Genomic DNA, 27,853 nt, shown 5'->3' on the forward strand with positions numbered 1-27,853 from the left:
GGCCATGCAGGGAGACGTGTGGCTGATGTCTGTTCTGTCCTCGAATCAGTAAGGGGAGGCAGGGCACAAATTAAGCCTAGCGATTCCAGGTAACCCCCGAGCTGAAGGCCAGGACACAAAATGAGCATGCACGAGTGATGGATGCCCGGAAGGTTGATGGGCGTCAGAGAAATGTACCCAACTGAAGAATAATGAAAAGAGCAACAATCACCATGTAATGTACAATTATAGGCGTATCCAGGAACCTTCAAGGGTGTGTGCGTGCGTGCGTGCTTGTTTGTGTGCGTGTGTGTGTGTGTGTGTGTGTGTCCCCTGAACATCTCATTTGGATCTGCCATTGGGTTGTCGATGCACTATTCTATACGATTCCCACGATTGTCAAAGTGAATGTCAAACTCATTACGTGATTGACCAAATCAGCTCCGACGTCACCATGTCCGGATTTATATAGTCCACTCCCAGGTCCCACGTGCAGATCATGTTCCTCCAGTCAAATGCACGGCAGTCGATCTTGTCCACCTTTCTGGGTCGATCTGAAGAAAAGGTGAATGTATAAGATGTGTATAATGACGCAGTGTCCAGGCTATGTAAAGATAGGCAACTTTGATTGAGGAGGTCACCATGATGTAGGAGGTCACCATTACATAGGAGGTCAACATTACATAGGATGTCACCATGATGTAGCAGGTCACCATTACATAGGATGTCACCATGATGTAGGATGCCGCTATGATGTATACTACTAAAAAAGAAACGCAAAGCTGAAATTTGTTATCAGTATATACACTTAAGGTTCATTAATACAGGCCCGTTCTGTCATGAAGAAAACCTGAATGAACATTAACGACCCAATGCTGCAAGAAACTACGTCACAAATGACTAGTGTTCCAAGGTCCAGGTCGCAGAGCAGTCAGTATATTGTGTGACCACCATTAGCATCAATGGTTGCTTGGCATCGGCGTCCCATACACTGGACCAGATTCCGGATGAAGTCCCTGGGAATAAGTTGGCACTCTTCCCTCAAGGCCACAAACAGGGAAGGTAACGTCTGTGATTGACGGTCATGCTGTCGCACACGACGATCCAATTCGTCCCACAAATGTTCACTTGGGCTAAGATCCGGTGATCGTGAGAGCCAATCAAGAATCTGAACGTTGATCTGGGCAAGGGAATCTCTGGTTATTCTTGCTGTGTGCGGCCGAGCGTTATCATGCTGAAAAATGACATTCTGGCGGGTTATGAAAGGAAGGACATGAGTCCTGATGATTTCATCACGGTAACGTCGAGCTGTCAAATTGCCCTGGACATGAATTAGATCTGCCCTGCCACTGTATGAGATGGCAGCCCAAACCAAGACACTCTCAACTTCCTGTTCACAATATATAGCGCAGCGTTCGTTACGACATCGATATACACGTGTTCTTCCGTCGGGACGTCGCAGAATGTAACGTGAATCATCACGTTCAACAGTTCTCAACAGTTCTCCACCTTTCCAGTGGCCATGGGAGATGCTGGCGACACCACTGTCTGCGTTCTTGCAGATGTTGACGTGTAAGGACAGGTCCCCGCAAAGGTCTTCTGGGACCAGCGTCACGTAAGCGGTTCCTCACAGTCTGATCAGAAATTGTCCTGGCACTACCGATGCTGTAGTGAACCTGTTCCGTAAATGTCGAAGCCGTTTAAACCTGTCCTGAGCGGGCGTGGTCACACGGGGTTGACCTGACCTGGGGTGATCACGTGTTGATCCTTGCTGCTGGTAGCGATTCCAAAGTCTTGCTATGGTACTCTGTGACACATTCAGTTGCCTTGCAATCAGAGACTGAGAGTCCCCAGCCTCCAAATGACCAATCGTTGCGCTGAGCCTGAGTAAGTCTAGGCATGACTTTAACATCAAATTCAAGAGCATTCAAAATTTGTTTTGGAACTGATGCATGGAATGTGCTTGCAAAAGGAAGCGCGTGAGATTCTCCCCGTTCACAATTTGTTGCATTTATTGAGGAAAACAGATTTTCTTTTTTGCGTTTTGGCGAGTTGTCCTTAATGGCAATGGATTCAAACTCGGAATATTTGCAGACAGTGTTCACCATAGATATACTGATTACATAGACACCAATGATTCGAATTCGAAAAGTAACATGGAAAAAATACTACCTAAGTGTTTCTCTTTTGAGTAGTTTAGTATATCACCATGATGTAGAATGTCACCATGATGTAGGAGGTCACCACTATGATGTAGAATGTCACCATAACACAGAATGTCAACATGATGTAGAATGTCACCATAACACAGAATGTCACCATGATGTAGAATGTCACCAGAACACAGAATGTCACCATGATGTAGAATGTCACCATAACACAGAATGTCAGCATGATGTAGAATGTCATCAGAACACAGAATATCACCATAACACAGAATGTCACCATGATGTAGAATGTCACCATGATGTAGAATGTCACCATGATGTAGGAGGTCACCACTATGATGTAGAATGTCACCATAACACAGAATGTCACCATGATGTAGAATGTCACCATAACACAGAATGTCAGCATGATGTAGAATGTCACCATAACACAGAATGTCACCATGATGTAGAATGTCACCATAACACAGAATGTCACCATGATGTAGAATGTCACCATGATGTAGAATGTCACCATAACACAGAATGTCACCATGATGTAGAATGTCACCATGATGTAGGAGGTCACCACTATGATGTAGAATGTCACCATAACACAGAATGTCACCATGATGTAGAATGTCACCATAACACAGAATGTCACCATGATGTAGAATGTCACCATGATGTAGAATGTCACCAGAACACAGAATGTCACCATGATGTAGAATGTCACCATAACACAGAATGTCAGCATGATGTAGAATGTCACCATAACACAGAATATCACCATAACACAGAATGTCACCATGATGTAGAATATCACCATAACACAGAATGTCACCATAACACAGAATGTCACCATAACACAGAATGTCACCATGATGGAGAATATCACCATAACACAGAATGTCACCATAACACAGAATGTCACCACGATGGAGAATATCACCATAACACAGAATATCACCATAACACAGAATGTCACCATGATGTAGAATATCACCATAACACAGAATGTCACCATAACACAGAATGTCACCATAACACAGAATGTCACCATAACACAGAATATCACCATATCACAGAATGTCACCATAACACAGAATGTCACCACGATGGAGAATATCACCATAACACAGAATGTCACCATAACACAGAATGTCACCATAACACAGAATGTCACCATGATGCAGTAGTAATAAGACGAGTGTATGGATGACAACTTCTATTTAATGTATAACACGACGTTTCTGGGTTACTTCTCGCCCCTTCTTCAGGTGATAGAGACAGGAGTACAAGACATATATATGTATACATACCAGTATTTACAGGAAGAAGATGTATACATGTATATACAAACAAACCACAGTGGACAGATCAAATGTAGTTATAAAAAACAATGATAACAGGGATAAAGTGAGGCCAGTTAACAGATGTCTACACAGAGTGATATACAGATAATTAGATTTACAGGAAGCCAGAGGTGTACACGTGCATACAATCAGCGGTAGATCAAATAGACGTTATATAAACAATGATGATGGCGAGACGTAAACACAATAGAGCAGATTAAATGACATCAGGGGTGGCCTTTGTGATGAGCACATCAAAAACAACCGCACCCATTCCATTGACTGGCAGCAGACTAGCATCCTGGCTACCGAAGTTCACGGTCGGCGCAAACGAAACCTACTAGAAGCCATCAACATCAGGAGATTAACCACAGAGATAAATAGAGATCAAGGTGGATATCTCCCCAGTGCCTGGATCATCACAAGAGCCACCCCATTTAATCAGGTGTTACATATGACATCACATGATGTAAGATGGCACCATGATGTAGGAGGCCAAAATGACGTAGGAGGTCACCGTGATGTTGGAGGCCACCGTGATGTATGAGGTCATCGCGATGTAGGAGGCCACCGTAATGTAGGAGGTAATCATGATGTATGATGTCACCATAATGTAGGAGGTCACCATGATGTAGGAGGTCACCTTTACGTAGGAGGTCACCATGATGTAGGTCACCATTACGCATTACATCACCGCCATGTAGAGGGTAACCATAATCTAGGATGTCACCATTGCACAGTATGTCACCATGATGTAGGAGGTCAACATTACATAGGATGTCACCATGATGTAGGATGCCGCTATGATGTATACTACTAAAAAAGAAACGCAAAACTGAAATTTGTCACCATGATGTAAAATGTCACCATTATGTAAGAGGTCACCTTTATGTAGGATCATGATATCACCAGAGTATCACCATTACACACGATGTCACCATCATTTACGATGTCACCATGATGTAGGATGTGGCCACAATGTAGGAGGTCACTATGATGTAGAAGGTCAATATTACATAGGATGTCACCATGATGTTGGATATCATCATGATGTAGGATGTCACCACGGTGTAGGGTGTCATTATCATGTAGGATGTCACTATCATGTATGACGTCATTATTAGATAATATGTCATCGCGTTGTAGGATGTCGCCATGATATGGAATGTCACCATTATGCGGGATGTCATTATTACATACTATGTCTGATGATGTAAGAGATAAACCTGGCACATATGAGACTATCCCATAAGTGAATCATTATGAACATCCTATGACCAATGGAACTTATTATAAATCGATTCTAGTGTCACAATGGATGCTTTTGGGATATATAGTTTAGTCTGTGAAACGCAATGTGAAGAGTCACATCAGTATGGTTTTCTTCTGAACATGGGATTAATACTAAGAGGGACGTAAACACTGGGGGTCAGTATTTTTGTACAAAGCATACAAGATATGCTTAAAATATGGGAAAGGGGTGGGGGTCATTCACATTGTACACGTGTCTCTATAAAAATCATCATCACCCCCTAGCCATAAATTATCAACAGTCCCATATCGACTTTCATCCTTCGTGATAAACAGAGGAGGGTTCCTTGTACTTACATTCAACAAAGACTCGCTGTTCGCCTATAAAGGCGTCTGTTGTGTTTAGTTTGCACGTGTACTGGCCCTGGTCAAATTGTGACGTCAGAGGGTAGTCCAGCTGTATGGCTCGGTCACTAATTTGGGTAACATATTGCATGGGAAGAACCTTGACCTCAGAGCGATTCCGAGGCGTCAGTTTGAAGAAGAGTCGTTTAGATAAGTTGCCTTGTAAACTGCCCTTAGTCACGTTGCAGGTCAAGGTCAAGGTCTCATTTATGAATCCATAGGGATCACCAGGACGCACGTCTGAGGACAAAAAAACGTAAGTAGATGTAACAAAACTGCCATAACATTTCCAGAGATGGCGGCTCCATCGCGTGAGTATTGCCAAACTATTTCAAGAAACAGACTTAAGAACTTTTGAAGCATAATTTATATCAAGAAAACAGACCCTATGCAACAATGAATATAAAATTTAAATATTCCTTACGATAAATAATGACACTGACTAACGCCCTGGAAGGATACCTGGAAGATTCGTATAATACTATTCTAAAATCCTCGATTTTTATTGAGAATACTTACTTTAACCGCCTTAACATACTGGATCTATATATTTCAATGTATGCTTGTGATAACTAGAAGCATCTCACATGGTGACTGACACAAAGAAATCCTCGTTAACTAAACAGGTGATATACTGTTATAGGCTCGATTCACAACATGGCAGAAACGACTCATTATCTCGTCAGACCCAACCCGATATGAACTGAACATGAAACGATGATGTCTCCACTTAAGTAAACTGCTGAGTTTGCGGAATTTCCATCATTTGAATGACGTCATTTGAATGACGTTACGAATGGTTCATACAAGTGCAATACATTCGTTGATCCCTTACATCCATTGACAGACAGGAACGGACTACTGCATTTGAGCGACATCACCACAACCAGTAGTATCTTCTGAAATCCTGAACGTCTCGCCATGATGGTGGTTGTAAACTAACCCGTAGCCTGCAAACAGGTCAGAAACGACATTATAGATAGACAGTATAGATGATGGCTACACTGTATCCCATGTCCGACTGTGTACTGTATGTCCGACTGTGTACTGTATTTCCGACTGTATGTCCGACTGTGTACTGTATGTCCGACTGTGTACTGTATGTCCGACTGTATGTCCGACTGTGTTCTGTATGTCCGACTGTGTACTGTATGTCCGACTGTATGTCCGACTGTGTACTGTATGTCCGACTGTGTACTGTATGCCCGACTGTGTACTGTATGTCCGACTGTATGTCCGACTGTGTACTGTATGCCCGACTGTGTTCTGTATGTCCGACTGTGTACTGTATGTCCGACTGTGTTCTGTATGTCCGACTGTGTACTGTATGTCCGACTGTGTTCTGTATGTCCGACTTTGTTCTGTATGTCCGACTGGGCTCTGTATATCCGACTGGGTTCTGCATGTCAGACTTTTTTTTCTGTATGTCAAACAGACTCTTTCATATACGTCAGACTGTGTTCTGTATATCAAACAGACTGTGTCCTATGTGTCAGATTGACTTCTGTATATCAAACAGACTTTTGTGTGTTCTGTGTATCAAGCTGATTGTGTCCTGTGTGTCACATTGTGTTCTGTATAATACACTGATTGTGTCCTATGTGTCAGATTGTGTTCTGTATATGAAACAGATCGTGTCCTGTATATCAAACTGATATTGTGTCCTGTATATCAAAACTGATTGAGTCCTGTATGTCAAAATTGATTGTGTCCTTCATGTCGAACTCATCGTGTTCTGTGTGTCAGACTGTGTTCTATATGTCACATTGTGTCCTGTATATCAAAACTGATACTGATTGTGGCCTGTATATCAAACTGATATTGTGTCCTTTATGTCGAACTGATCGTGTCCTGTATATCACACAGATGATATCACACAGATGTATACTAACAGTTTGTGCCCTGTGTCCTGTCTATCAAACTGATTGTGACAAGTATATCAAAAGCTGATTGTGTCCTGTATTCTATAAACTGATCGTGTCCTGTATATCAAACTGATTGTGTCTTTTATATCAAACTGATTGTGCCCAATACAGTAAACTGATTGTGTCCTGTATATCAAAACTGATCGTGTCCTGTATATCAAACTGATTGTGTCTTTTATATCAAACTGATTGTGCCCAGTACAGTAAACTGATTGTGTCCTGTATATCAAACTGATAATGTCCTGTACATCAAACAGAGTATCTTCTGTATATGAAACTGACTGCGGATTGTTTATCAAACTGATTGTGTCCTGTATATTAAACTAGTATACCAAACGGATTCTGTCTTTTATATGAAACTGATTGTGTGAAATGTACTGATGATTTCATGGTTCGCCTAATTATCTCCCATGTATCCACTTGCTTGTTCTATGTGACCAAACTGATTATTGCATATATAATCCCAGTGGCGTGTGTAGGAGACTAAAACTGTTCTCAGCTACTTCACCGCGCTACGCTGTATCCGCTTTCACATGTGTACCATGAGGATGTTTAAAGCAAGATATCTAAAGGAAACAGAGACGGATGTCTGATAAAAACTTACATATGGATGTAGGTGACAAATAAAGGAGCGTGTGCATGTATTATGGTACTAAAAAACAATACACAACAACAAACAACGGTACAGTTTGTTACTTTCCAGCATCAGGCATTATTGATTGAGTGAGTGAGGTTGGTTGTGGAGTGAGTGAATAAGTGGTTGAGTAGTAGAGTGAGTGGTTGAGTGATTATTTAGGTTGAGTGAGTTGGTGAGGTAGGAGCGGGAGGCTAGTTGCGGTGAAGGTTTCACACAAGGACTACTCGATAAGGTGGAGTAAACCATGATATGTCTTTGTGGCTTGCCGAGTGAGTGAGTGAGTGAGTGAGTGAACCGGATATTTAATTGAAACTACGCCATTAAATTAAAACCCTTCATATTCTAGTATCTATTAATGAGAAATTTGTGAAGCCGGGCTAAATATAAGGAACCAGTGGAGGCATCCCCCAAATCAAGACCACTAGAGATAAAGAAGCGTCTGTGACAATGTCAAAGGTTTAAAAGTGAATCTTTAAAATCAAAATCTCTGGCCAAATATAGTCTTACATTGCAACATTTGAATAACATAAACAAATAACTTGCATTGTACACCACACTTACAACGGGGATAAAGGAAGAATAATCTGGCAACTTACACGTAAACCACATGCATACTTGATGTTGTCATAGAAACACAACTTGTATTCAGGTCTTCATAGCATCTATACCCAACATCACTGACGGTATATAAATTATCAACTGTTACCGGTTGTCTCTTTCATGGAAATGAAATTAACAAACTGAAAGTCGATACAAATTAACATTCTTGTCAATGATTTTTAACATACCTTTTTATCCTTTCAGTATTAAATGGTCACCCTCAGGGATGATGGCGATTGTTGTAACGGCGAGAAATGTCGCCTTTCTTCCTGCTCCCGTTACTGAGTGCCGGAAGTCAGGATCGACAAATCAGCTCGTTTCAGCTACCAATCATTTTCCATTGTCATTTTTATGCAACTGAATGGGTGGGCTGGGAGTATAATCTAAACATCGTCAGAGTTAACTGATTCTGAACGACAGGATTTCGTTTGTGTTGTAAACACCACTAGATCCGTGAACATTATTCTTACTAGATCCGCGAAGACCCACTAGATCCGTGAAGACCCACTAGATCCGCGAAGACCCGGTTTAGAACTGGTCGTAAACAACATATGATTGTAACGAGAAGTGACTAAAGAGACCTCTTCGTTAGGGTCGCAGGCTTGTTGGACGCAATTCCCAATTGCTTAGATCAATGGATTGTCCGGTCCAGATTGGATGTCTTAGTTCAGAAGAAACCGAAGTAATTGTTACTCCCTAAGAATAGCTCGAAAGTGTCAATCTCGTCAACAGTTCATCAGTTAGGTGCGTCCGTTCCAACAAACAGCTTCATTCTTGCTAACTGATGTGCAAACGGATGACAATGGGCCTGTCTTGTCTACAAAAACTGCATAATCTGAATAATCAACAGACCATACAGAAACCATTATGTAATCTATCCCACTTGTACATCTTAGAATTACATTTTGTTTTTTTTTCACCTGGCAGCCAGATAGGTGTATTGTATTTATACCAATATCACTAGTCCAAATTTTGAAATGAAATGAAACATTGACTTTTCAGGTTTTGGTGTAACAGAACCAGTTCTGAAAATTCACAATATGATATTTTCAAGTGGCCTAAAGAAGCATAATTCCACCTGTAGATCACATGAAGAATAAACATGAAGTTTTCTAAGGCTGTATTTTCATACCAAAACCCCTTAAGCATGAATTTCCTTGTTACAAAAGGTGTCGGTTAAAATAGCCATACTTAACATATTTGTAAAAAGAAATATGTGTCGACTGTGGAGCTCGGCCCCTACTCAATCATGGGCAGGCGTAATTTGTTCGACGAGACACACAACTCTGACAACCAGTAACCAGACTGATATACTACACAAGGAAGTTCATAACATCTACAAAAGTAATCTGTATGCTGACATTAGGCGTTCTCCTGAAAGAGAACCGAATGATGGGTTAAGGGCTTATTGTAACCATGAAAAGATTGAGCATCTCGTCAAAAAGATGTATACAAAACACAAAACATCCCACTCAAGTCTGAAAAGGTCTACGCTGTCGAGATAACCTTGTGTGTAGACGCCGAAAATGTGCAACCAGCATACAAACTATACGCCTTAACAAAACTAGGAGTACTGAAATATCTTCGCATTTCCAAAACCAGAAGAGAAATCAATTATATCTACTGGAACAATAACAAACAGTGTGGGCATAATTTATACATTTACATGTAACGCTCCTTGTCATGACTGCCATCTATATCGATGATCTTTGGGGTAAGTTAGAAAACTAAAGCTGAAGTTTTTTCTATTAGTAGTTCGTAATACCGCATTGATTTGACAAACATTCATTCATGATTCTTTCTTTCTTTCATCCCTTCGGAGATCCATACTGCCTATTAGTCTCCGGATGGCGATTATGATCCTCGCCTCTTGCAGCGCCTAGCCGAGTTCATCCAACGTAGTTGGCGGGCTGTGACTTTGACACACACATATCATTCTCAAGACGTGCGAATTAGGTGAAAGGTGTGTGCTCATTGTTGGCCTCGGCAGTCAGTGGATGCTGTTTTGGCGTGAACATTTCGTGAGACAAGGAGTTATCGTCCGGAAAAACTTCGTCGACATTCGTGTCTTGATAACAGGACATCGACGCCTGCCGCATTAAGCCCCTAGGCCCTTCCTACACAAATTGTAGTGAATTTCGCTGTCACACGGATATTACAGCACGTCAGTATCAACCGATCCCATGTTCTGTCGCACACAAGTACGTGTGTGTGAGGTGAATCGAGACACATCTTACAACATAACACGTAACCAACAGCAATTATTAGGTTCGACAACGTTCATACCACTGGCGTGTGTTAGTAATATGACGATCTGAAGGGTCGGCACCGTTGAACATTCAGATGAGGTACGCCATCGCTAAGTGTCTGACCTAGGAGAAAGTTTCCTCATATGACCTAGTTGTGGTAGAGGCTAATATCAGTCATATGCTCCCACCTTGGACGACCTCATTAAGGAGGATGTTTACATTTTTGTTTTGTTGCTATCCACGGACTGTAAAAGATTGAGCACTCTGGTCACTACACTTCTGCCAGGTTCCAGTAAAGACCTGAAATCTCTCTGCATTTCGCGAACGCCACGTCGCTAGCTCACACACAAACGATGAATGACCTCTATTAAACCATATACTGCATGAAAGGCACAAAGAAATGACATAAAACACCCGTCCCTAGAGATTAACAGACCTTCCTGAAAGTGTCTTAAACATGAATGACAAGTTACACATTTGTGTTGCTCAACTGTGTTCGCCATGTTTACACAAGATGAAGTCTTTTGGTGTTTCAGCCCTCACAAAGGATTAAGATATCAACTCTCAATCATTGTTCTAACATCTGTTGTTAATATTTATATTTAGCAATCACATTATATATTCATGCCTGGTCTAATTAGCCATGACAGGATTGGCGTATCAGTCGATACTCTAGTTGGAGGATTGTCTGGACAAATCCTGACACGAAAGTTCCTAAACACCCAATAGATCGTGTTCTAAGTTCAAGTGCACCTCCCACAGGCACCTCGTTGGGCTGACATTAGTGTGTTTGTGAGAATCTCCCTTGTAATGTAAGATCAGAGTGACTATATCTACCTCTTACTTTCTTTCCTGTAATACATGCATATTTTCTTCTGATCGTATGTTTCTATACCTTAGTCCGCAATATTCCACTTACATGGAGAGATTCTGTAAATGAACGAGTCTGCATCGGACAAGCCAGTGACTGGACAGGACACAGTGGTCTGCAATAATGGTTGTGACACCAGCTCCTTGTTAGATGGTCCTACGAGTCATCTGTATTGACATAAATGTCATCGTGTCAACCAGACAGGTGTATTGACATAGATGTCACCCTTGCAGCTAGACAGGTCATTGACATAGATGTCATCGTGTCAGCCAAACAGGTGTATTGACATAGATGTCATTGTGACAGCCACACAGGTGTATTGACATAGAGGTGATCTGGGCAGCCAGACGCGTGTATTGACATAGATGTCATTGTGACAGCCAGGCAGGTGTATTGACATAGAGGTCATCTGGGCAGCCAGACGCGTGTATTGACATAGATGTCATTGTGACAGCCACACAGGTGTATTGACATAGAGGTCATCTGGGCAGCCAGACAGATGTATTGACATAGATGTCATTGTGACAGCCAGACAGGTGTACTGACATAGAGGTCATCTGGGCAGCCAGATTAATATGTATTGACATAGATGTCATTGTGACAGCCAGACAGGTGTGTTGACACAGATGTCATCGTGACAGACAGACAGGTATATTTACATACCTGATGTCACCCTGGCAGCAAGACAGGTACTAGTATATTGACAAAGATGTCATCCTGGCAGGAAGACAGGTGTTTTGACATAAAGGTGATCCTGGCAGCATGACAGGTATATTGACATACATGTCATCGTGACAGCCAGACAGGTGTATTGACATAGATGTTATTGTGACAGCCAGACAGGTGTATTGACATAGAGGTGATCTGGGCAGCCAGACAGATGTATTGACATAGATGTCATTGTGACAGCCAGACAGGTGTATTGACACAGATGTCATCGTGACAGACAGACAGGTATATTTACATACCTGATGTCACCCTGGCAGCAAGACAGGTACTAGTATATTGACAAAGATGTCATCCTGGCAGGAAGACAGGTGTTTTGACATAAAGGTGATCCTGGCAGCATGACAGGTATATTGACATACATGTCATCGTGACAGCCAGACAGGTGTATTGACATAGATGTCATTGTGACAGCCAGACAGGTGTATTGACATAGAGGTGATCCTGGCAGCAAGACAGGTATATTGACAAAGATGTAATTCTGGCAGCTAGACAGGTGTATTGACACAGATATCGATGTCATTGTGACAGACAGACAGGTATATTTACATACCTGGTGTCACCCTAGCACTCTGGCAAGTGTATTGACACAGATGTCATTCTGACAGCCAGCAAGTGTACTGATATAGATGTCATCCTGACAGCCAGACAGGTATATAATTACTATTACTCCTTCAATTAATCAACAGGTATGAGATGCAAGAGCAGCTGTTGTTACTTTTATTAAGGGTATGAATGTTATATACTTAAGAATGACAGCAGGTAAGATACAATGCTGAACATTAGAAAATCAAGTACTATGTATGTAGCCACATATTGCGTGTAATGATATGACATCTCCATTCTACGTGGCTTCAAACACTAACGTTCTCATATGAAGCACAATCATGGGATGAGTACATTTGCAGTTGTGGATGATAAATGAGCATATATACAACTGAATACAATTACCCTGCGTCTACCTGACATGCTGAGATTACTTCTTCACACTCTTAACTTCAGCAATGGGAAATGAAACTGATCACCCTTCTACATCCACTTCATGTGGCTAGAATAAGTTGATTGGTGGGAGGGACTAATAAATCTAAACTTTTGAAAGTGGTCAAATGTAACACGGTATATTTAGGAATACACTTTCTCAGTAAAGGACCAATTCTAGTAGTTCTGGGCTGAGTCCATTTGGGATTCGATCCCACACTCTGAGAGTCAGTCACCAAATCGTCAGCACACAAAGTCAGTCTTGGTATTTGTCCTTAGCACATGTAAAGTGAAAGTTTCATGTCTAGCATACCCTTGTAAAAGCCAGCAGCAAGTATATGAACAAGTAGAAACTTATAAAACATACAGAAACGCATATGAACATACAGAAACATTTAAGAAATACACAATTCCTTTGGACTTGTTCTTTCAGTACAGTTAAATAACTATTTCTATGCATCTATCACTATTGCCTGTTCTTGTACCCTGACCATACATAACCACAATGTCTTCCCCCCTCCCCTCCTCACCCAGCCCCCTCTCCAAGTCCCCATGTCTGTACATGCCATGTTGTAATACAGATGTTGACATAACCCCTGTCAGCACAACCTTCTCCTTTCTCAGTAGAAAAGGACAAACTGACTATTGGGAAACTACTGGAAACTGTTGGAATATATTCGGAAGTAGTCATCCCTGCCATGGATGCAGGGACCTGAAGACTGCATGGTCCTGATAATGGTGAAGGACTGCTGGAGGAACTGGTTGTCTGGAGGGTGTCCACTCTGTCATGCTCACTTCTCTGGAGTGGGCTAAGAAAATAACCTCCATGATGACGATAGATATAGATAGATATAGATAGGATATTTATATAGCGCACATATCCACACACTAGTGCATGCTCAAGGCGCTTGTATTTTTCCCTCGATCCCTGGATGTCAATATCAACAGCAAATCGTATTTCAATCTCAACTCCCTAGGGAGTATACAACTCTTGCTGCCACTAGGCGCACCGAGTTTATTGTGGCTCTCTCATCCTAACGAGGTACCTGTTCACAGCTGGGTGGAATGGGACGCATAGTCACAGAACTTTGTCCATGTTTACAGCATGTTGCTGTACCCGCAACTAGGTGTATGCACGTGTTCACCATCTGGTCATATACCAACGTGGGTTCTTTTAAGTGCACAGGGTTGTGTACTGTAGGGGTTGTGACAACACTGAAAGAGTCTGCACACAAAGTTGACTTTTTACACCCGGTCACAGGTGGCCTCGATCCCGAAACCTCAACCTTCCAGTGTTTGGAGGAAGATGAAAGCAGTGGCTGATATTACCCCAAGATCCTACGGCTGAGTCAGGATAACTGTAGTAACCCTGTTGGTGGACACCTTTGTCTCAAGTTACTGATACTTGTACCCAACTAGCTACAAGTGTTGGTTGAGTGTCATCGTAACAACCAGGAAGGAACATTGCTCAATCATTGGTTTGTCTTGTTCAGATTTGTTTTTGTTTGTTGCATAACATTCAAGCTGTATGGCAGAGGTCTGTAATTGATTGAGTCTCCACCAGAAAAACCAGTGATCAGTAGCATGAGCATGAATCTCAACTGTGATATGATGAAATGTGCCGACAATGTCAGTGAATCTGACACCAATAATGATAGTCAACATAGCATACAGAAGATGCATTCTAATGTGGAGCTTCACAGGTGATATTAAACAGTCGAGATCAAATAATACAAATATTACTGAGAACCATATTAACAGGGATGAGAATGGAAATTTTCATTTACAGCTGAAAACTAGTCGGGGGTCCAGAAGCTCCTGGGATTTTGGCATTTTACACACTAAATATGGCTTCTAAAATCAATATTAACACTGTATATATATTTAGACGTTTCAGAAAAATTACCCTGGGGATGTAAAAAAACGCGGATTTCCGCGGATCCGCGGAAATTTCTCATCCCTGTATTAAACAACATACAAATATACATCCTAGGCTTGCAGTCCAAGTCTTACCATCAGATGTCGTCTTCATGTGAACTATGGACAACTACATACTTGAGTCTAATGCTGTAATCTCTAGTGAGTGAGTTTAGTTTTATGCCGCAGCAAAATTCCAGCTATATGGTGGTGGTCTGTAAATAATTAGTCTGGACCTGACAAGCCAGTAAACAACATCACAAGCATCATTCCGTGGGATTGGGAATGATGACATATGTCAACCAAGTCAGTGAGTCTGACCACCCAGTTCTGTTAGTCAACTCTTGCAACTGCCAGGTCTAGGCGCTGACTTGATGTATATTGCTCTAGGACAGTTTGTGTATAGCTTGCTATCTACACAGCCTGACAACTGCAGGTGGTAAATTTGATGAGTGACTACAAAATGATACAGCTGAGCTATATGCTCGACTTGTAATAATGTGTCCTGTGTCCTTGATGCCATAGATTTACACAGACACAGTGTCCTTAAACGGTCTCCATATAGACAGTCTCTATACAGACACATTCTCTACACAGACCCAGTCTCCATACAGACCCAGTCTCCATACACAGACAGTTTCCATACAGACACAGTCTCCATACACACACACGCTCCATACAGACACTGGCTCCATACAGACGCTGTCACTGTATACATTCAATCCATAATCTCTGCTGGCAGTAGTGTGGATGTCACAGTCATGGCTATTTGCTTGCTGGAGGACACAAATATATGTATTGTACTATGTGTACTTCTTAAGAAAAGAAATATTTGTCACAATTGCATTTGCAATGGAGTAAAATAGTATTCCTTCTTTTCTTTGAAAGGAACAGATCTTTTCAGACTAACTTCATTAAGAATACTGCGAAGCTTTCTTTGTAAAGTTTCTGCCCTTTGGCTGCTTAAAATGTATCAGAGGTTGATTGGAATCCAGGTTACTGGACTCCTGGCTACTGGACTCCTGACCCTGACTGTCTTCGTGAATCAACACTTCGGAGTAAGATGAAGCTGAAGGTCCAGACTGTGAGTAGGAACTAGTTACAGAAATTACAGATCCAGATGATGGATGGAAATCATCAGTGGTCTGTTCATCCAAATTCTTTCCATTTAGGTCATCAAGTTCCTCTTCCCAGCAGTCCTGACCAGATCTGTCTTCCATTGCAGCAAACTGTCTATACTCGGAAACACCACTTTGGCCCGAGTTGTCCCACATGCTTTCCTCTGAGGTCTCAATTGAGTTGTCTGGAATTGGCTGAGGACCTCCTGAAGAAGGTTGTAGTCCTTCTGAAGATGGTTCTATTGCCCCTGATGCAGATGTTGTTCCTGGGGCATGTGATGACTCTGTCCTCTCTTCAGATGAGTCTCCATGAACTTCTGAAGATATTCCAGGTATTGCTGGTGGGTTTGCATCAGTCTTGACTGATGGATCAGACTGGCCAATTACTTCAGACTGCCTCACTGTTCCAAGACTGGCATTGGTGCCCATGCTGATGTTGCCGCTATCTCTAGACACCTGGGACTTTAAAGCTGCTACATCCTCTTTTGTGTCAGACTGGAAGAATATGAAACAATCAATGAAACGTCAAGAACTTACAAGTACAGAAATATGCATTTGATGTAAACATTCTAAGATTTGATACCATTAAGAATGTGTGAGCTTGAGTTTTCAAATTTGAAACAAGAGTCATCAGAAGATTACATATCTCCCTAGACCCCATATATTTGAAAGGACAAATCATCTGCCAGTTACTTGATGCTTTTTTAGACTAAGTTTGAATCTTTTCCATGGAAATCATGAAAAATATAATTTCTATATATCTGTAAACCTCTCAAGGCACCATTTCAAGATCTATCTCATATATCTGCCAAGATCTGTTGAAAGATATCAAATGGTTTCGAGTTATGCTCTGCAAACGAAGCCTATCGCTCCATTTGCAGTCTAAGTCCGAACTGTTTCCATGGAAACCAGGAAAAATAGAAATGCCAAAACTTGGGAAATAACACAAGGCACCACTTTGTGGTCTGCCTCACAAATCTACCAAGTTTTGCTGACAGATATTATGAAGTTTTTGAGTTGTTCTCTGGAAATGAAACACACCTCTCCTTTTTGAGACTAAATCTGAACAGTTTCCATGGAAACCAAGAAAATAATAAATCACAAACGCCTGTAAATAGCAAAAGGCATCACTATAGGTTCTGACTGATATATCAAGTTTTCCAGAAAAACACTATATGGGTTTTGAGTTCTGCTCTAGAAACGAAGCCCACCCCAAAATTAGACTAAGACCAAAAAGTTTCATTGAAAAACAAAAATAAATAAAATTCCAAAAAATCTGTAAGTAGCATAAGGCACAACGATAGGTCCAGATCATTATATCTATAAACTTTAGTCTAAATGAGGTGTTGACTATATCCCTCTGCATTACATGTAAATGTAGGTAGGTGGGTAGGTGGGTGGGTGGGTAGGTAGGTAGGTAGGTAGGTAGGTAGGTAGGTAGGTAGGTAGGTAGGTATGGAGCTATGCATGTATGCTTGCATGTGCATGTAAGGATAAAGAAAAATACAAAACCTATCATTATAAAACTTACCTTTATACAGCTGGTGATGTATTGTTACAGACTGCTGTTTTTGACAAGAAACAAACACTTCTTTCTTTCAAACCATATAAAAGGATGCCAACAGCTTCAAGATATCAGCAAATTTACAAAAACACTTTGTTCTAAAACGTCACTGATAAGAAATCTGTGAAAGGAATGAGTGTGGCAGGAGCAACCTTACACACTTGTAGGTGTAAAGTAGGTGGAAATTCACCTTGCTTTCCTGGAGAAGATGCTTGTAATCTGGGAGATGAATGGTGTAGTTACTACACATTCCTTTCTTCTTTATCCAGTAGCAGCATCTGCAACATCACCACGCCTGCTACTTCAATAACATGTCACACACTGTGTACAGTTACAGTATTACCAAATACAGATTTGTACTGGGACTCACACCAGTTACAGTATTACTAAACAGAGATTTGTACCTGGACTCACACCAGTTACAGTATTAGTAAACAGAGATTTGTACCGGGACTCACACCAGTTACAGTATTACTAAATAGAGATTTGTACTGGGACTCACACCAGTTACAGTATTACTAAACAGAGATTTGCATAGTGACACCTGTGTATACATCTGTATAACCTGGGTGTTAACCTCATTGTGTTGAACTCATGCATGTAAGTGTGTTAAATGAAGGTTGAATCTATGTGTCTGCTAAAGGCCTGCTAAATGTAACCATTGTTAAAGTGACATTAAAGGCATGTATTAAAGTGATACTGAAGTGCTAAAGTGATGATGAATGGAAGCCTGTGCTAAAGTGATGCTGAATCAAAACGTGTTAAAGTGATGCTCAATCTACGCATGCATTAAAGTGATGATGAAGTAAAGCTAAGCATGTGTTAAAGTCATGATGAAGATGAGCCTGTGCTAAAGTGATGCTGAATCTAAACATGTGTTAAAGTGATGCTGAGTCTAAGCATGTGTTAAAGTGATGCTGAGTTTAAGCATGTGTTTAAGTGATGCCGAGTCTTAAAGCATGTGTTAAAGTGATGCTGAATCGAAGCATGTGCTAAAGTGATGCTGAAGCTAAGCCTGTGTTAAAGTGATGCTGAGCCTAAGCATTTATCAAAGTGATGCTGAACTGAAGCATGTGCTAAAGTCATGCTGAAACTAGGCCTGTGTTAAAGTGATGTTCAATCTACGTGTGTCTTACAGTGATGCTTAATGTGATAAAGTGATGCTGAAGTGAAGCTAAGCTTGTGTTAAAGTGATGCTGAGTCTAAGCATGTGTTAAAATGATGTTGAGTCTAAGCATGTGTTAAAGTGATGCTGAGTCTAAGCATGTGTTAAAGTCATGCTGAATCAAAGCAAGTGCAAAAGTGATTCTGAAGTGAAGCTAAGGTTGTGTTAAAGTCATGCTGAAAATCTGCATTAAATCGTGCTGAATCTAGACAGAATTCACATGTTTTTAGACATGCAGCTCAAATCCGGATGATGACTTACAATGCAACAATAACTGCTGATAAAATAACCACAAAGAAGACGGCGGCGATGAGTATTTTAGTGTTGACTTGAGTTCTGTTTGTTTCCATAACTGAAAAAGGTTACAAACATCATTATATTTCATAGTCAGTCTTAATTAATATAGCTGTGATAAAATATTTTACACTGAGACCATTCTTTTACCATGCTGTTTTGTGATCACATTTTCTGGACAGCATGCACAGACAACACATTATTTGCTCCCCAAAAATATACTTATGGAACACATGAAAGTATGTGGTGATACAGAGCTTGTGAAGAAATCTTGGGAAAAAATAAATGAACACTTGTCCTTTCATGTGATCCCTAACTGTTTTCCCTCAATATATACTGATATGGAGTTATGATCTAGGAAATGTCTGAAAATTCCTTCAACCACCAAAAACTAAAGGTAAGTATGTATACAATCTCACCCGTCTTCCATCAAATGTAATATATCGATACAAAATAAGGAAATTTTAAGCTCCACAACATGCAGGATTATCTATGCTTTTGATATTTTGTATGTCACAAAACACAGGGGTGAGATGTCATTCATTTTCCACAGTTATTCTGTAAATTTTTCGGAATGAATGATAAATAATTAAATCCTTAACAAAAAAGAGCGAGTGAGTATTTTTTTACGCCACTTTTAGCAATATAGCAGCATCATCCCCCTTCCAGCTTCTGGTTCAACAGAGTGAAGGAACAAGAGTTTATTATTCCATATGGAATACTAACAGTTACCTCCCCTGCTTCATTCGCCCATTATGCCAGAAGTGTTTTTATGTAGATATATGTTACGAAAATTCAAACAATAGCAATGACAGATAAGACAAATCAACTCCAACATGTTCATGATAACATTAGGCAATATGGTATTCCTTGTCAAATTTCTGCTTATTCTTGTTCCGTCACTCCATTCAGCTGGAAGCTGGCAGGGGCAATGGAGTCGGAGAATGATCTGAATACCACGAGTGGCGCTTAAAATGTTGAATAATACATATTTCACGCAAGTAAATTTTAAACATGGGGTAGGAAATCTGAGAGCCCAACCAAGTGAGGAAATGGGAGTGTACCTTTGATGGTGGCAATGTTTAATTTTGACATCAAAATATTTTTCAATCTGAAGTGAGGGAAGTACGTTGCCAACCTTTACCAGCTTCCCTTGCATATAAGAAGACTTGTCATATTCTCTTTGCTGTGCAACCACATTTGCGCTACAGTTTGCATGTGTGAGTACACACAAGATGTACATGCTATTCACAGCAATACCATCCTCTTTCAATGATCTAAAGATCTGACTGATATGGGAGAAAAAGGTTTTCTTAGATAAACATTTACTTGTCTCAGCACTTAGTCATGGCTAAAGATTGATTTTTCTTGCTTACAGACTATTCTCAGCCCCGACATCCACACCATCCCAGCTCTGCTGTGCTGGAGGCCGGACACAGCATACAGACATTCTGAGTCACAGTCCAGATCCTCTGTGCTCAGCTGCATCCTGCTGCCCACATCGTCATGCTGGATTTCATCCTGGGAAAACAAGTTTCATTAATCTCTGATCTGTTTTGGTCAAAATTGTCCTGAATGTTTGTGGAGCATGGCTGTAATGTTTGAGTTCCTTCCTTTGAGCTTAAGGTTATTGAAGATTTAGAGGAAAATGTTGTCTCCTCTTTGATAATGTTAAATGCAAATCTTTTGGTTTCAACATTGTAACTGCCTAGTTGGGTGAGGGTGCAGTTAGCTAGTGAGTGACGATTTTTTGTTGGTTGACGGTTGAGTGAGAGATAATGTGGTTGGTTGATGGTTGAGTGAGTGAGGATGGTTGGTTCGTTGATAGTTGAGTGAGTGGTTGAGTGTGTGGTTGAGTGAGTTAATGAGTGAGGATGGTTGAAGGTGGAGTGAGAGATTAAGTGGTTGAGTAAGTGAGGATGGTTGGTTGGTTGGTTGGTTGGTTGGTTGATGCTTGAAAAAGAGAATATGTGGTTCAGTGAGTAAGTGAGGATAGTTGGTTGGTTAATGATAGAGTGAGAGATTATGTTGAGTGAGGACGATTGGTTGATGGTTGAGTGAGTGATTGAGGACAGTTGGTTGTTTGATAGTTTAGTGAGAGATTATGTGGTTGAGTGAATGAGTGAGGATGGTTGGTTGATTGATGAGAGTGAGTGAGAGAATACATGGTTCTATAAGTGACGATGTTTGGTTGGTTGATGGCTGAGTGAGAGAACAAGTGGTTGAGTGAGTAAGTGAGGATGGTTGGTCGGTTGATGGTTGAGTTAGAGATTATGTGGTTGAGTAAGTGAGTATGTTTGGCTGCTTGATGGTTGAGTGAGAGAATACTTGGTTGAGTGAGTAAGTTGTTTGGTGAATGGTTGAGTGAAAGACTATATTGAGTGAGTGAGGATAGTTGGCTGGTTGATGGTTGAGTGAGTAAGGATGTTTGGTTGTTTGGTCGATAGTTGAGTGAAAGAATACGTGGTTCGGTGAGTAAGTGAGAATGTTTGGTTGGTTGATGGCTGAGTGTGAGATTCAGTTGCCAAGTGAATGAGTGAGAGGTTGAGTGAGTGATTTGGGTTCAATGATGCTTTAACCAGTATTCCAGCTGTATGCTGGAGTGCAGGCATCACAGGAAGGAGGCGAGTTTGAAGTGATGAACCACATGAACAGTCCCACAAGCAGCAGTTATTGAGTAAACCAGGAAGTCATCATTCATGACCCACTCATGTTATTCTGGGACAAGACGAATAGCGACTTGTGCACCTCTAGACATATTTCATATTGGCGTGGTAACATGAGAACTACTTTAAACAGGAACAATAACTCTGTTCCTATGGTACTTAATATCACAGAAGTATTTATTTTATTTATTTTAAAGAATTAAACCTCCTTGATACAACTAAAAGATGAAGAAAAACATATTTGTTAAAGATATATTATGACTAAATTATTCACCTCATATTTCCCATTATATTTAATAATAAGAAATGGGAATTGTTTTACTGGATATGCAAACATGATTTATAAAACATCCCCTATATTAAACCCCAAAGCAGAAAGTCAAAATGCCTCAAACTGAGCAGTCAAACCTTGCTGTCATACGCCAAGTGGAATTTTAAATGAATTTGCAAAAATATATATGAATGACCAAAGAAAAAAAAAAAATTCAGACTAAAATATTCAAATATGTGTGAAATATATGCCCTATGTTAAAAATAGTTAAATAGTTACATACAAATACAATATCACTGCACATTTACAGTCACCACAACAAGTCCACAAGATCATCAGGAATACACTCTGTTGGACTGGTGAGAGACATTATGTCAACAAACACATGTGCATGTATTTGAATGTCTCAGTGTCAGTCGCATAATTTTGATAAAACTTCACTATGGACAGCACAATTCTGTTAGCTATGTTCTTAGTACTTTAAATATAATGAAACATATTTCTCATGATATTTCAAACAATAACATAATGCCATGAACGTCTTAAATAATCAAGATTATTGTTATTAAAACATCTGTTATGTGTGTCCTGATTGGTTTGTTGTATATTTGCACATAACAAGCATTGTGTGCGGGACAAGTTTTCTTGGATGTGATGGAAAGGGGCACGCGGTGACGAAAGGGAAATCATTTGTTCCTCAGTTGCCAAAGGGAAGCAACTCTAAACAGCAAATTGCAGTCTACTGGTTTGTTCCATAGATAATGTCTTGTATGTTTTTAGGGGAATTCAGAACAGAGGTATCTGAGGCTAAAAAACATTTGCATTGAAGTTTTTGGCCAGTCCAATTTTATTTCTTGGTTTAGGATCTGCCGGTTTGGCTGTTTCTCAAGAGTAAGAAAAAGAAAAAATAAGAATTTTCCCTACCCAAAAATCAAATTCTTAATGTTTTTATTCACCCAGAATGTACACTTCAAAGAACATATTTTGCCCCATTTACACTTCATATATTTCCAAAAGTCAAATACTTTTAGCATTTAGAAAGAATATTACACTGACTTGTGATTTTATTGATACAATTTTCCCCTCCCAACTTTACATTTTTTTTAGGACAAATATCTTAAAAACAAGAAATGAAATTTGTCTGGCCTTACTAGACATTTGAATTCAAAGTCTTCTGTGAATCATATCATTCACATGTTTATTTGTGAATTATGATAATTATGAAGTACCTTGCATATAGCAACGTTTTGCTTCATTTTTCCAGAACAGTAGTAAACTCGGAATTGTTTTTCTGCCTTGGATGCTCTCCATCTTAACAAGCCATCCTCCAAAGAGACAGAGGTCACCGACTGAGTCTCTGCAAATAAACAGCCAGGTGTGTGAGAAGGGATGGAGACGGCACAGCAAAGGATAATGTATCAAAAACTTTGTCAGCACTTGTGCATATGCTTCTTGAACACTTGGCTGTACTTTTCCCTGCACTCCTCCCTTCTAACAAATAGTGAACTGTGTCAATATTTTAATGATAGATCGTTTAACAGTCCTTTTATTTTTAGGACAAAAATGCTGCAAAATCAAACGGTTTTGGTACAATGTTTTGATTATGATCAGCGTTTCACTGAGTATTCATGTCTATTAGTTTTCAAGTTTGTGCTAAATGGACTCTAACTGATGTTTGTAAGGGGCAAAATGAAGCTGTTATTCTCTGGGATGGAAATTATTATATGTTCCATATTTAAATGCAAGCATATTACACACAGTCATGATGTGGGTGAATTTAAGCCTTTGTGGTTTATGGCCAGAGTAAGGGAGGCAACCTACTTACAACAGATTCCCTTTGTACAAAAACAACCTATGATGACACTGATGTAACCAAAAAATATGTCGACGTTTCAGCAGGAAACTCACCAAGATCTTGTTTGGATACAGAAAATTTGGTTGGCTGTTTTGAAAGTCCTTTTTTGGTGGCTGCATGCAAAGACACCCTAAATCCACCATCATTTTCTCCATTCACAAGCAGCGAATAGAATGATGTATAGTTTGTGGTCTTGGTCTCATACCGGATTATCTCCCCTTGTTGCTCTTCCACCGGAATTGACTGGAATAACAGAGCCATACAATAACACTAAAAGACATGACTAATAATTTGAAAGTGGCATCCAGTTGTTATATCAACCATCAAGACCCGCAACACAAACACATTTTGTTTTAGAAAAAATAAGAAAACATCACAATTTACTTCATCAAAGCTTGAAAAACCTGTCTAAAAGATTATTCAAAAACTTTGTTAACAAACTTCCATTGATAGGCAGCTGCTTCTTAAATGATCTTTGGGGGCTGCAAGAAAAACAGAATAAGAAGAGGAGCCTCCTGTAGATGTATATATGTTACTTGTCAGAGTACTTACCTTGGGGTACAGCATGAGAGTCGTGGAGTTAATGACACTGAAACACCCCCTTGGTATTGTTGGACTGGACAGAGGAACTACAAACAAACACGGGTATCATCATAAAACACAAACAATGGTTTTACAAGTACAATTTTTATAATAATCAGCTTTACCTGGGATGAAACACTGGAAGCTGAAATTACACGGTATCCTGTGCCAGTTGCGGTCTGCCATGGAGGACAGCATGAAGCTGTGAAAGCTATGGGTAATCATCATGCTATCAATCACTATCTTGCTTGACACATGATAGAATATTGCTGGGTTCCATATCACAATATTGATGCACTAACAGAAGGATTATATCACCAAAGGAATTCACGATTCAGTTGGTATTCAGTGTGTTCAGAGAGCTTGTTTAGTTTGAAGCCTGCAATATTCCTGATGGAGGTTTGTAGAGAATCAAGTCTTGACCAGACAATCAAGTGATCAACATCATGAGCACTGATCCACATAAATGGGATATGATGACATGTGACAGCAAATCAGCAAGTCTGACCACCCGACCGCCATATAGGTGGAATATTGGAATGCAGGTTAAACAAGTACTTTATAGTGCCAAATAACAGTGTGTGAAATAGTTTCCAAATTTTTGCTTGCCAGTTGTGCTAGCTATGCCTCCTAGCCCACAAAATAATTTATTAGTCTGAAATTTGAATGTAGAATGTAAGCATAAAATTACAAAAAAATAGAAGAGGATAAGATAATGTCGTCATGACACAGGTTTCATCAATAAGCTGCTAATATGAGGAACATTTTTATCAGGCCAAAATCTTGCATGATTTAAAAGTGTATTACAATGTAACAAGTCAGACTGCGGACAATCACTGTGGAAATTTCCTGGCAGAACTTGATTTTTACTAGACACTGAATGATCCGACCATTAGAAATTTTGCACACTGCCAAATACCAACTGGTCAAGGAGAAAAAAAAATAGTTGCTGTGGAATTCTTGTAGAAACAATATCTCAGTTATTACCATCTTCCAGTGTCTGGACTGTGATGGTCGTGGGATCTCCTTGGTAGGCTCGGTCTGCTGTTACAGTCACGTTGTAACTTGTCCATGGTGAAAGTCCCGTAATTTTCTTCCTCACACTATACTTCTTACTATGCAGGTGGTATATCTATTAAAAATGAAAATCTTCACTGTAAATAACACAAATGCTACTTATCCCTACCTGCATTATGCACTGTCCCTAGTTCTTTTGGTTGTCGTGAATAGCTGTAACATTGCCGATATGGCCTTAAGCAACATTCATTCACTCACTTGCTCTTTCAACTTTGGAGTGTAAGAAAAGTTCAGTAACATCTGATCCAGTTGATCCTGAATTCAGTGATATTGCATTGTCATGTTCTGAAAGGACACTAAGCCACAGAAATCTGTCTTGATTTTTATGAATAACTGACAGGACAGGCACTGTAGGTTCTGATGCTGGGCCCAGAGTCCAATGACCAATGTTGTATTGGTTCCCGTTTCAACTCTGGGTAGATACATAGATCTGTGTTGTTGTCCTGTCAGTGTCTGTTGAGACAGGACCAATAACCAATGTTGTACTTGTTTCCATAGTAACTAAGGCTAGATACATCTATCTGTGTTGCCATGCAGTCAGTAGCTCTTGAGATGGGACCAAGGGACTAATCTACTTGAGATCTTGGATGTCAACTACTGACATGAAAGATGCAAAGATTATCCCTGACTTGCGAAAGCATCCTTTCACAATGGACACACAGGAGCAGTTACAGAAGAACATGATCACATCTGTTCTCGTCTCAGGATTGTCAGCAACCCTGGAACTGAGGGTGTAAACTTCCTGGAGTATGGATCACATACAAAAATCAGTGGTGGTTCCAGATAATTCTGCTATGGTGACTGTGGATAAACACTGGACTGATCAACCAGCTTGCATGATTACAGGAGGGACTGAAGTTCTGGAGCTGCAGGACTCAGCCACTGTGGCCACAACTGTTGGAAAGGCTCTGAGACGTGTAGACAAAGTAAATCTCTGAAGTTCCAGTGAAATGGGAAGATGCTTCAGGTACTCTGTGACTGTCTGTGCTGAAACAGGGGTAGTTAATGACACACAATACGTCTTCCAATATTTTCACGACAACTTTTATTACATGGAAGTAAGAAAAGCCTGTGCAATCCTTTTGGCAGGTCTTTGGACAGATCTCTTAAGATATACCAGATGTGAAGATGTAGCATCTGTGGACACAAATACAGCTGTGGCGTGGAGTGGGTTCTGTCTGTGAGGCCAGTGAGATCTACAAACCAACTTCTTGCTGAGATCAAAGAAAGATCGATGAAGTAGACTTGAGCTGATTGATGATCTCTCTATGGATCTGTCTGTGGACACAAACAGAGTTGTGGAGAGGATCCAGGGTCCTGCCTAGAGATAGTTAGAGACGAGAATGGAAGTGGGTATGCAGGAAGGATGATCCACAAAAGTAGTTGGATCACCAGTACAGGAGGGATTGCTCAGGCAGAAGGCAAACTGTGATGGGGAGAAGGATCCAGATTATGATACAGAGAGGAACCCATGACGTCTGTGTGACTGATGGCTCTAGGTGAGACTGACAAACGAGAATCAGTTGGTTGTCATGTGGTTAGCTTGTACATGATGTATTTTTTCATAGGCTTCCTGTGATGGATATGGCAAGGTCGAGAACTGGTGTGATTGAGCGATGTGATACAAGTGGTTGAAAACTTTGTATTAGGTCACCATTGTCATCATTTATGACATACGAACCATAATGTGACAACATTATTCATTATTCTGAAGTCTCAATCCGAAACAGATGTTGTTCTGGTCTCAGTTCTGGTAAATTTTTGGGGGGAAAGTGGTTGAAAGTTTTTCTATTTTTTCAAGCTTCTCTCATGAGCATACTGATATCCTACTTCAACATTACATTCATTATATCTCACTTTGTACAAGTGCTACATCCAGTCTTACATCCATTCTACCTAGTATGAAACCAATAAAAACACATGTGGGTTGAAAAATAAGTAAACTCTACCTTCCAAAATCCCAACAATGACCCTCTGAGATCTGTTCCGACCCTTGGTAACGATGACCCAAAGTGTTGAACAATAAATAAACTCTACCCTTCCACAGCCCAATACTGACCCTCTGAGATCCATTCCGAGCCTCGGTAACGATGACAGTGTAGTTGAAGCCTCTTTCATCATCGGGATAAGGTTTAGTCCAGTTGAGTTTTATATATCTTCGTCTAATTCTGACTTCTGTTAAGTCTCTAACTGGACCTGGTTTCTCTGAAATAATAGTTCA

General features: G+C 40.3%; 2 protein-coding genes across 5 annotated transcripts in view; both read right to left on the minus strand.

Moving 5' to 3' along the window:
- LOC137291607 (scavenger receptor class F member 2-like) overlaps positions 1 to 27,853 on the minus strand; it is a 251,613-nt gene that overhangs the window by 50,943 nt on the left and 172,817 nt on the right. The gene's annotated exons all lie outside the window — the stretch shown is intronic.
- LOC137291605 (uncharacterized) overlaps positions 12,849 to 27,853 on the minus strand; it is a 41,210-nt gene continuing 26,205 nt past the window's right edge. For all 4 annotated transcript variants that reach the window (XM_067822991.1, XM_067822989.1, XM_067822990.1 and 1 more), the window contains 9 exons: positions 27,692 to 27,837; positions 25,543 to 25,687; positions 24,526 to 24,602; positions 24,027 to 24,216; positions 23,348 to 23,475; positions 20,558 to 20,702; positions 19,149 to 19,239; positions 17,913 to 18,000; positions 12,849 to 16,653 (listed from right to left, as the gene is read on the minus strand). In XM_067822991.1, coding sequence (XP_067679092.1) covers positions 15,955 to 16,653; positions 17,913 to 18,000; positions 19,149 to 19,239; positions 20,558 to 20,702; positions 23,348 to 23,475; positions 24,027 to 24,216; positions 24,526 to 24,602; positions 25,543 to 25,687; positions 27,692 to 27,837 — 1,709 coding nt within the window. In that variant the 3' untranslated portion in view covers positions 12,849 to 15,954. The remainder of the gene's footprint in view (positions 16,654 to 17,912; positions 18,001 to 19,148; positions 19,240 to 20,557; positions 20,703 to 23,347; positions 23,476 to 24,026; positions 24,217 to 24,525; positions 24,603 to 25,542; positions 25,688 to 27,691; positions 27,838 to 27,853) is intronic.

Source organism: Haliotis asinina, chromosome 7 (genome assembly GCF_037392515.1).
Source record: "Haliotis asinina isolate JCU_RB_2024 chromosome 7, JCU_Hal_asi_v2, whole genome shotgun sequence".
Taxonomy (NCBI): Eukaryota; Metazoa; Mollusca; class Gastropoda; order Lepetellida; family Haliotidae; genus Haliotis; species Haliotis asinina.